The 13,571-nt window shown below is 46.3% G+C and overlaps 3 protein-coding genes across 3 annotated transcripts; 1 reads left to right on the top strand and 2 right to left on the bottom strand.

Moving 5' to 3' along the window:
- Positions 1–5,404: 5,404 nt before the first annotated feature.
- On the top strand, positions 5,405–5,800 carry SLS55_010461 (uncharacterized protein; the record flags this gene model as incomplete). The annotated part of the gene is made up of 2 exons (XM_066781843.1): positions 5,405–5,410; positions 5,534–5,800. The coding sequence occupies 2 exons, from the start codon at positions 5,405–5,407 to the stop codon at positions 5,798–5,800; spliced, it is 273 nt and encodes a 90-aa protein (XP_066628126.1).
- A 590-nt stretch (positions 5,801–6,390) lies between these two features.
- Positions 6,391–6,891, bottom strand: SLS55_010460 (uncharacterized protein; the record flags this gene model as incomplete). The annotated part of the gene is made up of 2 exons (XM_066781842.1): positions 6,391–6,737; positions 6,885–6,891. 2 exons carry the CDS (start codon positions 6,889–6,891, stop codon positions 6,391–6,393), a joined length of 354 nt encoding a protein of 117 aa, XP_066628125.1.
- Positions 6,892–9,159: 2,268 nt separating this feature from the next.
- On the bottom strand, positions 9,160–9,638 carry SLS55_010459 (uncharacterized protein; the record flags this gene model as incomplete). Its single annotated transcript, XM_066781841.1, has 2 exons — positions 9,160–9,529; positions 9,631–9,638. 2 exons carry the CDS (start codon positions 9,636–9,638, stop codon positions 9,160–9,162), a joined length of 378 nt encoding a protein of 125 aa, XP_066628124.1.
- Positions 9,639–13,571: the final 3,933 nt, after the last annotated feature.

The raw sequence follows: 13,571 nt of genomic DNA, 5'->3' as shown, positions 1-13,571 counted from the left end.
TTAATAAGGCTAATAAAAAAGAATCTTTCTTAGAAATAGATAGTTATCTATTAGAAAGTATTCGAAGCGCTTAAGATAGCTATTCGTTTAGACTTTATTCTTTAGTACTTTAATCTACGAAAGACTATCTATATCGAAGTAGATTTCTTAGACTACGTTAGCGGCGGCGTTATAATATAGAAGAACGACGAAGAATAGCTTTATCTAGTAGTCTACTTCTTTAAGAAGCTAAATCTAGTAAAGTATAACTATACTATTTACGATAAAGAACTACTAGTAGTCGTATAAGCCTTTAAAGAATAAAGACTCGAGCTATAAAGCGTTAAAGAGGCCGCTAGAGTTTATATAAACTACGAGACTCTTAAGACCTTTATAAAATCTAAGTATTTATCTAGAAGATAGATGCGATAGTCTAACTTTCTCTAAGAATTCGATTTTATTATTCTACTAATTTCGAGCACTTAGAACTAGAGGGTAGACGCTCTATCTTATAGAGAGTAAGATCTCTCTAAGTTAGAAGAAGACGATCGTATTAAGTATATAACTTAACTAATTCTTAAAGAAAGTTACTTTTCGAACCCGCTCTCTATTAACCCGCTTAAGCTTTCTTAAGAACCGCTTACGAAAAGACTTAAGTAAGCGAATACGTAGTACTCGAGCCTAAAAGATTTAAGAGTATAGACGAGCTTCGCCTTATCTTAATAGAAACTTTAGAACGGTCTTTTTACTTATAACGATTAGCTAGTAGTTCTAGAAGATAACTAGCTACGAGTCGAGCTTCTTCGAGAAATTTACGACTAGCTATCTATAGACTATTTTAAAGAGAGAAGAACTATTAACCTCGTTAAAGAGAGATACTACTAAAAAGAATTAAAGAAGAACGTTTAGTAGTACGTACGTAACTACTATCTATATAAGAGGGCTAAGCCTAGTAACGACTAGTACTACGAGCTTCTAAAGCTACTTTCTATCTCTAATAAACCTTAGATATACTTAATCTACGACTTTATTATTCGACTTTCTTACTACGAAGATAAGAATATAGTATTAATAGTAGTAAATCGATTTTTTAAGATAAGATACTATATTTCTTATAAAACGACGACTACTATAGCGGAAATAGCTAAGCTATTTCGAGATAATATCTAGAGACTTTATAGGCTACTAGAAAGTATTATCTTTAATTAAGAATCGTAGTTTATTAGTTAGTTCTAAAATAAGCTATATAAGCTACTTAGTATTAAGATTAAGCTCTCTACCGCTTACTACCTCGAAACGAATAGATAGTCGAAGAATATAAATAAGAAAATAGAAGCTTACCTTAGAAACTTTATTAATTACTACTAAGATAACTAGGTTACTTAGATATTCTTAGCCGAGTACGCCGCTAACGCTAATATATTAGCGTTATTAAAGGTTAGCCTCTTCTTCGCCGTATATAGATATAACTCTCGACTTTTCTTTAACTAGAACTAATTCTTAAACAGCGCGGACGAACGTTTAAACTAGAATAGAGAAAGAGTACGGGCTATAGATAAAAGAATAAAAAGTATCTAGACCTAGTATAAGAAATAACTTAAAAGTAGCTAAGAGATTTAGGTTTAAAACGTAAATAGATATTAAAAGAACGTAATATTTAAGGTTAGCGATAGAATATTTATTATAACTAAGAATATCTTATAGAGACGACCCTCTAAAAAGCTCGTATTTAAGAGGGTTAAGCCTTATAGTATTATCGCTAAAGAAAAATACTTTTATCGTCTAGACTTATCTCTTAGGCTCGATATCTCGCTAGTTCTATACGCTAGTAAGCTAACTAAAGATCTAAATAATCTTCTTTCTAGATAAATACCTATACCGTAGCTACCGATTAAGATTAACGGCGAAAAGAAATACGTAATTAAGAAAGTCTTAGACTTAAAGCTACTTCGGCGTAAGATTTACTATAAGATATACTAAAAAGACTATCCGTCGAATCTCGAATAGTATTTAGTAAGTAATTTTAATTACGCTTCGCGTAAACTTAAGGAATTTTACGATAGATACTTAAAGAAACTTAGACCTTTAAAGGCCTTAAAGAAATAGTTAGTAGAGAATAAGCGAATTATAAAGTAAGTTTAGAAGAACTTACGCTTAAAAAAAAAGATAATATTACGCCTCTATATTCGAAAGTAATATACTAAACTTCGTCGGGTACTTATTTAGTAATCGAAAGCCGAATTAACTATTTTTTCTTTATTACTTACTAAGCGTTACCGTACGTTAAAGAGTATATCTACTACTCTTTTTTTTCTTACTCTCTTTTCTTCTTTCTTAGCTTAGAAACTTCGTTCTTTAGTATCTACTTTAACTCTACTTAGTAATAGTCGTAACACTCTACGCGCCTCGCTATATCTACTACTACTACGTCTATATCGGCGTCGTATTACTTAATTTTAGCTACTACTATAAATACGATAGAATCGATAGATATTCTTTATACTATTAGTAAATAATCGCTAGCGTTAGTATAGCTAATTAACTTCTTAGATACTTCTCTATCTACTACTAGCGACGATTCGACTTCTCTAATAGCTTTATTAGCCGCTACTATTTTAGATTAAGCTTCTTCTAGCTTCTTATAAGGCGTTTATAACTCTCTACTAATTCTTAAATAATAAAGTTATCTACGACGTCTTCTCTAGTAGTATCTTCTCTAGTAGTAGTATCTCTAGTAGTAGTAGCGGTACCGCGCTCGCTATAAGCGTCGTAAGCGCCGTTATAACTATCTCTACGACGTCTATTTACGCGAGCTATTAATTCGCCGCTCGCGGTAGTAATAGATATATTTTTACTTTTATTTTTTTTCTTCTCTCTTCGTTATCTCTTACGAGCTTTTAATCGATTCTCTATTACTAGCTTAATAAACCTCGCTATCTATTATTCTAATAATCTATCGGCGCGATTCTAGATATTAGTAGCGCGTCTTTACTTTTAGATAGATTACTCGCGCTACTAGTATTACGACGGCGGCCTTATATCTCGTTCTACTTTTATTAAATTTAATTCTAGCGACTCTTAGATCGTCTACGCCGTCTTCGTAGAAGGCGGCGAAGATAAAAGTAATACTCTACTAGCTTTAAATACGTTCTCTCGTTATTTATAAGAATATAAGTTCTTATTCTTTTTTTTCTTACGAAGGCGATAACTCTTCTCTTTCTTATTTAGTAAGCGACGTCTCTTTCTACTACGTATCTATTATATATCGTTTCTCGCTTAATCCGCCCTCTTATTTTATAGCTAGAATCTAACTATCGTCTTATAATTGCCTCGGCGCTAGGCCTCTACTAATTTAATAGTATTAATCTAGTTATCTATATCTAGCTACTAGCTCTTCTTTAGTAGCGGCTTTTTATTTAAGGTCTTCTTTCTTTACTACTTTCTCTTCTTTCTTATCGTCTTAGCGGTACGCTTATACGATTACTAAATATATAAACGACTACTAATCTTCTTAAAGCGTTTAGAGATTCGCTAGAAAAACTATCGCTTTAAGCGCTCGCCGTAGTAGTAACTCTTATCTATAAGAAGCCTCGCGAAGATATTCTACTATTTATTAGTAAGTACTATACCTCTACTAGCGAAGATATAATAGTCGGCTAATTTAGTATTATTAATAAGGTTATTTACGTTAATATTCTTCTCGCTAGTCTTATCTACGGCGGTAATATTATCTTCGCTAGATACGATTCTCGCCGCGGCGGCGAAAGACTCTATACTAGCTTCGCGGGTATTAGCGGCTATCTTTATAATTCTACGCGCGTTTCTCTACTACTCGCGAAGGCGTATATCTAGAGTAGTACTTCTACTAAAGATAGTAAAGAAGTAATCGCTTAATAGTATAATCGCCGCCTCGTTATAAGAAGACCTACTAGTAGAATAACTAGTAGACGTATCGTTGTTATAAGATATTATTATAAGTTATTAATATATTTTATTTAATAACTATTATAGCGCTTAGTTATAAACGTTTATTTACGTTTAGCTAAGCTTCTATTAACGTTATCGATCGTTAATATTATATCTAAAGCGGCAGACTAATATATTATTTAAGATAGTATAATAGTTATTTATCTCTAAATAACTTACGACGCTACAAAACGCTAAAATCTACTTTAACCCTTATATAATATCTAATCTAGATAAACGCGTTATCGATATGTTATATAAGGGGGTTAAACAGCTGCTTGCGAAATCGGCCTAATGCTAGCTACAAATTATACGTGTCGGACTTACCGGCTCCTGGGTTGGACCAGCGCCCGATTCAGCCGGGCTAGGGCAAGTTGCAGCCATTCTTGAGGAAGGGCCGTGCTTTGCAGGACAAGAAGAGCAGCTCCCAAAGGTTGCGCCAACACGTGCAGATGCGTTTCTTGATCGCTCCAGCCAAGGGGAGGTCTGCGTGATTTAACTGTGAGCCAACATGTGAATTTACCGGCTTTTCGGATTATTAACTTTTGTATTACCCCGTATGCCGCCACAATATTGGTGCGACCACCTACTAATGCATCTGAGCGCTGGCACCCGAGCACCTGTCGGTGGCTGCCTTGACAAGCGCCTGCATGGCGCCACAACATGCCCTTCGACAATGTGGTGCACCACTCTCATTACGCCACTGTTCTCATTGGACATGAAGCTGTCGCAACTCCCTGTGGCGTAACTCATTTTCGCTTGCTGACCGCATAAACCTGCTCAATGGTTCCGAATAATGCAGCCGCCGTTTCTTGTCTGCATCAATCTTGGACACTCAGGTGCCACGCAATGGTGCATGAAACCCTCCCACAAATGTTGCACTACCCCGCTCTGTAGGAATTCACCTTTTCTACCCGTATCATGGGCTCTCCGGTCGCTAGTGAATCAGCTTAAGGTGAAGAGCTCTCGGGATCAAGGTTGCGGATGATTTTCTTCAATCACTCCGTGAGCCCTGCTTTGCTGCATTTTGTCAGGCCTTTTTCTCCAACGCTGACCGTGCTCACTGATCTGGAATATCACGCTGTGAGCAATGGCGACGGTGCAGAGTTTTCTGGCCAATACCACTGCTCAAATGGACCCCGCATGGAACCCCGCTGTCACTCGTTTCAACGCAACCCAAGCGTATGTGAACCAAGCACTAGTGCTGCACTACGAAGGGGTCAAGGCTTACAATACCAGAGTCAAGAACCGCACCAGCCGTTACAAGGAATTCATGCGAAAATATGTGCACGAGACAAAAGATGCGCATCTCCGTGCGTTCAAGGTGGATGCAACGCATACGTGGGCTGACGTGCAAATCCACATCGATCGGGCGACCCAGGAATACGATCTACAGGGTAGCAGCTGGCGGTTTCCCTTCCGGAAGTTCGGTCGCGCATTCAGTGAGAATGCATCCGCGATGCAGGTATTCTTAAACTTTCTTCCCAACGGAGATTACGGTTCGACATTATGCGGGGCTCTGAGCGTGGTTTTTGGCGTACGATCCAGTGACTTCCCTTAAACAGTGGCCATACTAAAACCGGCACAGGCTGCAATTCGCATGAAGGAGGTCAGAGACAAGGTGTTCAAATGCCTTGCGCGGATTCCCGAGGTTGTTGAGTACACGAAGGGATACCTTCGTCTGTATCGTGATGACGCAGACCTCCACCAGATCGCACAAGATCTGTACGTCGCAATCTTGGAGGCTGTTGAGGATATGACGGCCTGGTTCAACGAGAAAGCATACAGTGAGTCCCAACTGAAAATTGCAACTGGGAGACAAAAGGCTTATGAAAATGTCAGAAAAGGTATGTAAGGCAATCTTTGGGCAAGACAACTACGCTGCTCGACTCGAGCAAAAAATAGCGGACGACATAGACAATCTTTCCGACGCCTTCTCCAAGCGAACCGACTTTTGTTTTCAATCGAACGTTAAAAGTCAGAACGAGCTCCAGAACGATTGTCTGCAGTCCATCAAAGTTCAAGTGACTGACCAGTACCATGATCTGAAGCGTATGTCACGTGCCTTGAAGCGGATACATCCAATGTACTCACGAGAATCTAGACGAGTTGGATCAGTTGAAACAGAAGCATCAACACCCAGATCAGATCCAGGTCATGCAACCCATATTCGTTCAAGTCGTCACCAAGCCTTCCCCCATCGTCCGCAAAAGCGACATCATACCACTCTGCAGCTTCGACCTCAGCGTCATCCTGCACGACATTAACACCGCATCTCTTTCCGGTCACAACCTGAGACTCAGCCAACAGTCACGCTCCGCTGCAGTTATCAAACACCCTCGCTTCCAGCATTGGCTCAAGGCGAAGACTTCCGCTGCCCTCCACGTCGATGGCTCGGAACGGGGCTCATCAGCTGCCATCTCTTCAGTGAGCTACGCTTGCAACTTACTCTGGCAAGCCCTTGAGAGCCTCGAGGGGCCAGACTTGTTCACGCCGCTGATCTTCTTCTGTGGCCTGCACACCACAGACGACGACCCCCTGAGCGGCGCTGTTGGCATCATCAAGAGTCTGACAGCTCAGCTCCTCCTTAAGCACGGCGCCAATCTCGATCTCGCCTTCGTCACGCATGACTTGCTCCAGGGCGTCGAGACAGGCAGCCTCGACGCGTTCTGCTACTTGTTCCGGGGCCTTCTGTGCTCTCTGAGCCACGGAACGGTCTTCTGCATCGTGGATGGGGTATCGTGGGTCGAGACCGACGAGCACGTACTTGGTTTGCGGCAGCTGTTGGCGTTCTTGATGGGGTTGGTGGAGGAGGTTCGACGCGCTGGAAGCGGGCTTCTGGTCAAGGTGCTTCTGACGAGTCCGTCGATGAGCGCGTGTGCTGGGGAGTGGCTTAGTGAAGATGACCGGATCACGCTTCCGAGTCATGTTCCGAGCACGGGGCATCGCTTTGAGCAAGCTCATATGGCGGAGGGCGCTTTGGACAGTACTGCGATGGCGCCGTAACTTACAGTTGAACTATTCCAGATTATCCCGTGGCGAATCTTAAGACGTATGGCAAAACAAGTGATAAGCGTGACGTGGGTGTGATCCGTAAGTCTACACCTGCGATTTCATTTCGTCGATGATTTTCTCCGATTCATTGGCATTATGTGGAAGGGATGATACAACGCCGAGGGACTCGCACATGATCTATCGTTACTACCACGTGTATTCCCCTACCAATAATGGTGAAGAGCTTGTTACCCGTCTTCCGACGTTGGCCAATGATATGTTAGGGATCACCGGCTCGGGCCGTGCCGAAAAGCACAACTGCACGGCGCGGGACAACGCGAGTATGGCCCAAACATCTTACGCTCTAAGACATGGCCGTAAGAGAGTTTGATGGTGTTTCCCGTATGGCGATCTCAGCAGTGTGAGGCAATGAATCGTGCCGATCAAATAGTCTTGGCCGGCCGGTGGCGGATCAGCCTCTCCATTGCTGTGTACATGGCGCAAAGTGGCGGCTTGTACGAGGCTGGATTATATGTGAGGCACGTTAGTACGGAAAACTGAATGAACAATTTCTATTGTAAAAGCTAAGGGAATTCCTAAGATTGAATTCAATACAGCGTTCGTCTCCGTTGCCTGACTGACCACGCCATCTCCGCATCGCCGTTCCAGTAGTCAAGGGTTGTTCGAGATGAAGACCACCAACACGGCAGCATACGCAGCCGTGACGCCCATGGTAGCGAGCGCCGAAGAACCGGAGCAGAAGCTCACAGCGAAACAGAAAACCACAATGAACATGCCAATCTTGAGCAGTTCCGCCGCATTGCTCTGGTCCGACAGAAGCAGCAACGGAACAACCAAGACCGCGGCGGAGAAAACCGCGACAAGGAAGCAAGTAATGCATTTCGTGGCCCGGATGACATTGCGCGGGGTAAGTCCAGCCTGCTGCGCCTCTTCGTCCCGATCCGGCGCTGTGCTCCGCTGGTTTTTCCAGGTCTGCCACGCCGCACGCAGCAGGTGGTTCAGCCCGCTCTCGAGTGGCGAGCGGATGCGAGCAGCGGGCAGGTCGGTGCGGACCAGGCGCGTCTTGGACTGCTCCCATTTGTTGAGATCGCTGCGGAAGTCCGAGTGCCACGCGTCGTCAGACAGGGCGAAGGTCTGCATCTGCATCATTTGGTTGAAGCGCAGCAGGGCGTCGTCTTGGTTCATGCATGTCAGCGTTGGGCCGTCATGCATGGGGCGGCAACGACTTACCGTATTCTTGGATCAGTCGCCTCAGCCGCAGGATGCTGTCCCTGGTGATCTTTTCCGATGCCGCTTTTGCGTCGGTGTCCCGTTGGCTGCGCCCTAGTCCGAGTCGGTCGGCTCTGGGTATGGGGGCGTCGAGTTGCATTCCAGCCTGGTAAATATCCCTGTCGAGTTGTCTTATCTCGTCCTCGAGAAAGCGCAAATTGAGCAGATGGCTCGTTTTAAACCGGTGAAAACCATGCAGCGTGATGTTTTCATCGGCCGTCGCAATGCGCCAAAGCCTGGCAAAGCTTGCGAGGACCCCTCGTTCTCCGTCACTCGCCGCTTGTCTGCTGTAACATTGCGCCGATTCCGTGTGGTATATGTTGCTTGTCTCGCCATGAGCAGGAGGTCGGGCAGCAGCGTAGGTCATGATGAGGGTATCGTTTACGGGTTGATCACAAGGCCCTGTGACCGCACGAGCCTCTTATGGGCCGCTTTTGGCCTACAAGGCTGGACGCCCCGATGCTGTGCGACTGCGACCTGCAACGCGACCGGTGAGATATGCTGCGGTGTGAGGCTACCGGTGAATTTGATTAGCAAGCGAGGTGTGAGTGAATCTGTTCCGACCGGGGATTGCCTATTTAATAGGCCAGCCTTGGGTCTACTCGTTCCACGACGTCACACTTTCATTGCCACCACCAAACGCAATCGGAAGAGGCTACTGGCCAGCAGGCGACCATGTTTCCTCTTCGACAACTCAAGAGAGAAGACTACACGATTGCTTGGCTATGCGCCTTGCCTCAGAGCGAAAGCTTGGCCGCCCAATGGATGCTCGACGAGCAACACGATCCTCCCCCGCAGCATAAAACCGACATGAACGAATATCAGTATGGCTCAATCAAAAGCCATAATATTGTCATCGCCTGCATGCCTGAGACCATGCCAGGACACGTCTCAGCTACGTTGCTTGCGGCATCACTGCAACGAGACTTTTCAAATGTTGCACTTCATCTTTTTGTCGGCATCGGCGGAGGTATCCCACGGCCGAAGACGGAGCCTGCTCCTCGAACGCACGAAGAAGATGTTTTTCTCGGCGATGTCGTTCTTGGACTTCCCCAGAACGGCGAAGACCCAGCCGTCGTATCTTATGACCTTCGCAGGACACATCAAAGACCCGACAGAGCAATCGTGGCCAAGCTGGGCACCTTCTTTCGAAATGCGAAGCAGGGCGGTACCCATTTTGACGAGCACCTCCGGCGTCTCGACCGACTGCACGGATTTGGGCATCCCGGCCGCGGGAATGACCTGCTGTACGAAGCCGATTTCCCCTGCAAGCATTCCAAGGACTACATGGATGTCCGGTCTATGTGTGGCTGCGGGAGGGAACGACTAGTGACGCGGAAGGAACGACGGCCTCCAGGAACCCAACTTGTCTTCCATCGGGGCACTATCTGCTCAGCCAACAGGTTCATGGCCGATGCGGAGACGCGCGATGCGATGCGAAAAGAATACCCCACCGCGCGGTGCTTCGAGATGGAAGCAGCAGGCGTCATCGACACCCACGCCTTGGTCATCCGTGGCATCACCGACTATTCCGACTCGCACTCCAACAGAAGATGGCAGAACTATGCGGCAGGGGCTGCTGCTGCCTTGACCAGAGAAATCATCGTCAACATGGCCCCAATGGAGTCGCCAGGCTCGTCACAGATCGATAAGAACAACGAACATGCCCGCTGCTTTGCGTACAACAGCATCGAAATGAGCGAAGATCGCTTCGTCAACAGGAAAGGTGAGGTGTGGGAACAGATGACGGTCCGAGGACTGTCCATCTATGAGATCATATATCTCGAGTGCGCCGAAGGCAGTCGTCGAGTGACAAGTAGGTTTCGCTACTCCCCATGCCGCTCCCTCTCACTGACACAACATCTATAGAGGAGAAATTGAAACAACGCTTCCCTCCACAATTGCAAGAACGCGTTTCCCAGTCGTGGGACTTGATCTCGAGAAAGGCAGAGTACTTGCATAAGGGAATGACTCTCGCGGTTATATATGTAGTCCATCTGCAGGACCACTTCCACGAGCGCTTATCGAAGTTCAAATACCCAGAAGGCAGGAAGGGGAGCGAGCGGAGAGAGCTTCTACGACACTATGGTGTGTGGATACAGTGCAACTGCGACTCGTACTGTCCATGTCTCTGGAATTTCGCCAACCGCCTCGGCCTCTGCCGCAATCCCGTCGAGACCTGCAAGGCTCAACAACTTTTCAAATCGGCACCTCCAGCAGATTACGGATCAAAGCAATTCGAGGCACTGCGGAAGAAGTGGTTAGGAACCCCAGGTGATCCTTCCGAGGACCGATCAATGGATAAGCCTCCTGAGGAAGGAGAGGCAGACCAGCCTCTCGAGGATGATGAACCGAGCAATATTGAGGAAAGTCACACGACATCAGGGTCACGCGAAGAAGACACAAGCGGGACCTACGAGGAAGAAGCAACAAGCGACCGGTGAAAGTGAAGAAATTAGTAAGAGTCTCGGAGAATGTCGAAAAGAGAGTTTTACTCCAAAGTGAACGAGGCGCATCCGCTAGCTTGAGGAATATGTCGATAGCGCTTATATGAGCAAATGGAGAAGCATGCCACCGCTATAGGGATCAGGCCCCTACGGCTGCTGTTGATAGGGAATGCGAGCGAAACTTGGTTCGATTGATTGCTTGTAGATGATTATCTTGCGATCACGATGGTATCAACAATTTCATTGCCTGTCTGATTAGTATTTTCTTTCCAGATCGAAAACACTCATTTTCTCCCGTGGCTTCCTTGGCGGAGTTCATGTTATGTAGCTCCTGTTGCAATTTCTACTCACAGTGGTATGTTCTTTTCAGATCTACAGTTAAGACGCTTCTTCCATTGATGATAAGATGACAATTCTAGAGAAGCGCGCTTCTATGTCGGACGTGTTGAAATCCCAGTGGGGTCAGTGCTCAACTGTCCATCAACAAACTCTGTACCGATACCAGGGAGAAAACCACGATCTGACAACACCGACCGAACATCCATCGACACTCGAGGCCGCGGATTTTCAGTTCCTGGGGCGATGCTCTGTTCTAAGGCATTGCTGCTCTCGCCAGGACTTAGATGTACCTTAGAAAATTCTTCTTGGCCGCTTTCATGTTGGATTGGACGCTCCTCTGCTGCTTTTTGGTGCGTCACACTAGTCATATGCCACAGCCTCCGCCCCTCCACATCCGCATTAGCCGGCCGTTGACTCTCGAGATACGTTGGTGGATCTGTCCTATAAATCTCAGTTCGGGATCCCGGAGGGGGCATAGGTGCCAGAGCATGGGCTTCCGATGAAGTATCCACGAGGGGTTCGGGCGCATGGGGAGAGGTATTTATGCGTATCCGATTTCTTTTGCGTTGCTTGATTTTGCAAAAGATTAAAAGTCCGAGGAGGACAGCCGCAACTAACGCAGCAACAACAACGCCAGCTATGGCGCCATTACTGAGTCTCTTGGAGCTGTCGGAGTCTGTTGGAGGCTCTGAAGTCTCGCTGCTGTTTGAGGCAGTATATCTTGTAAAGATGTCTCTTAGCTCTTGGCTGTTATACGAGGTTTGACGACTGCTGTTAAAATCAGTAGGAGACACTTAAACATAGCAAAGCTTACTAACGTGTTACTCTGATAATATCTCTGTACCACGTCTGGGGAAGCATAGGGTACGGCACTGGCGTCGTATTTGTTCTTGTACTGAAGCTTTGTCATGTCAAAAACTCCAATGCCTTGGGTCCACGGATCATTCGAGGCCTGCCAGTTTTGTGGGTCATTGATCGTGCTGGGTTGGTCCGGATCGAGACCTCCAACCATGATCATTTGACCATTGCTCGTAGCTGTGCAGGTCATTGACCTTCGTCTCGGCATAGAAACAACATCGCTGGCAAACCATCTGAAAGACGGAAGCGACAGAACGTAGTAAGTGTCACCACCAGGTATGTCCTTGAACCCACCATAGACGAAGCTTTCGAGTGTAAGCTGGAATGACAGCAAAATCAAATGGGCGGCTGCTTACATATCGAATGTCTCCAACTCATTATCCTGAGCACCGACAAAGCAGTTTACCCTGTCATCCGTACTCGGAACGGCTCCCGTCGCTTCCTGCGAGTACCAAGAGCCGGTAGAAGGATCGAAAACGGTGATATTATCCCAATAGTGCTTTACTTCACCGGAAATGTTGCTTTGTCCGCCGATGACGATGAATGCACCTTGGGTTCCAAAAGGCGGAGCAAAAACCATGCCACCGGCAAGAGACAGTGTTTGGTCAGGTCCATTCCATCTAGACGCAAAATACCCGCCATCGTCCGTGGAGTTCGTCAGCGTTTGGCTAGTAAAGTTAAACATCAAGACCCCTGGAACGTTGTGTTGATCGATGGTCTTAACTTTTTCCGTTGTCCAGTTATACACCACACCGCCAAGGGAGTAAGCTTTGCTCCCGTCTGCAGCGGACGCGCCCATGGTTGTTCGCATTATGTCCGCGGGAAAGTCTTTGCTGTTGTGTCCGAGGACCTCGGACCATGCCCCAGAAGAGGCGTTGCCGTCTTCGAAACAAAACTGCCACAGAAATTCCTCTGGTATCTCGAATCTTGAGTTCGGAGGGCCTTTGACGTATCCATCGCGAGAGACCTCTCCACCGAATGCATACACGCAGTCTCTCTCTGGATCATACCAAAGTGACTCGCGTATCAATATGTTATAGCTGGCTGGGCGCACAACTGAAAGCGGGTTGAGGGATGAGTTCGTCCAACTGCTAGACAAGTCCAGTACCCAAGTCTTGTTTTCTGTTGGAAAGCCTTCGTCAGACATGCACAATGAGTTCAGATTACGGCACAACTACATACCATACCAAGGGGTACCATCTTCGTAGGAGACAAGGCCTCCGCTGATCACAAGTTTATCACCCGCCAGGACGGCTGTAAACTGTAAGCGAGGCTTGGAAGCACATGTGTTACTCTTCATTACCAACCTGTGTGGTCTGCTCGGCGTCGATACGATCCTTGAGCCGAAACAGGAGCCAATAGAATGAGAATGAGAGCAACGAGGTAGCGCATGAGGAGGAAAGCTTGCATTTTCCGCCAGAGAAAAAAGGTTACCGATAGCGCAGGAGGACGGAAGGAGACGGCTTGTAAAACCTAGACAAGGGCATACTGGGCAGCAGAGTATTGATGATGTTTGTTCGTCAGGAAGCTGTGAGGCTGCCGCTCGGCTCCAGTTGGGGTGTATGGATGGCGTGGTGTCACAAGAATCTTATTGGACGTCCGGTGAACAGAAACAGACGCCTGCCACCTTGGCAAGGCGGATCCCGCTATTTGCTTACGCCGTGAGAGTATACCACCTTCCCAGAGAAGAAGACCCCG

This window comes from Diplodia seriata, assembly GCF_021436955.1.
Source record: "Diplodia seriata strain FDS-637 chromosome Unknown scaffold_12, whole genome shotgun sequence".
Taxonomy (NCBI): Eukaryota; Fungi; Ascomycota; class Dothideomycetes; order Botryosphaeriales; family Botryosphaeriaceae; genus Diplodia; species Diplodia seriata.
The sequence above is the reverse complement of the archived record's forward strand: the minus strand, read 5'-3'. Positions and strand labels throughout refer to the sequence as shown.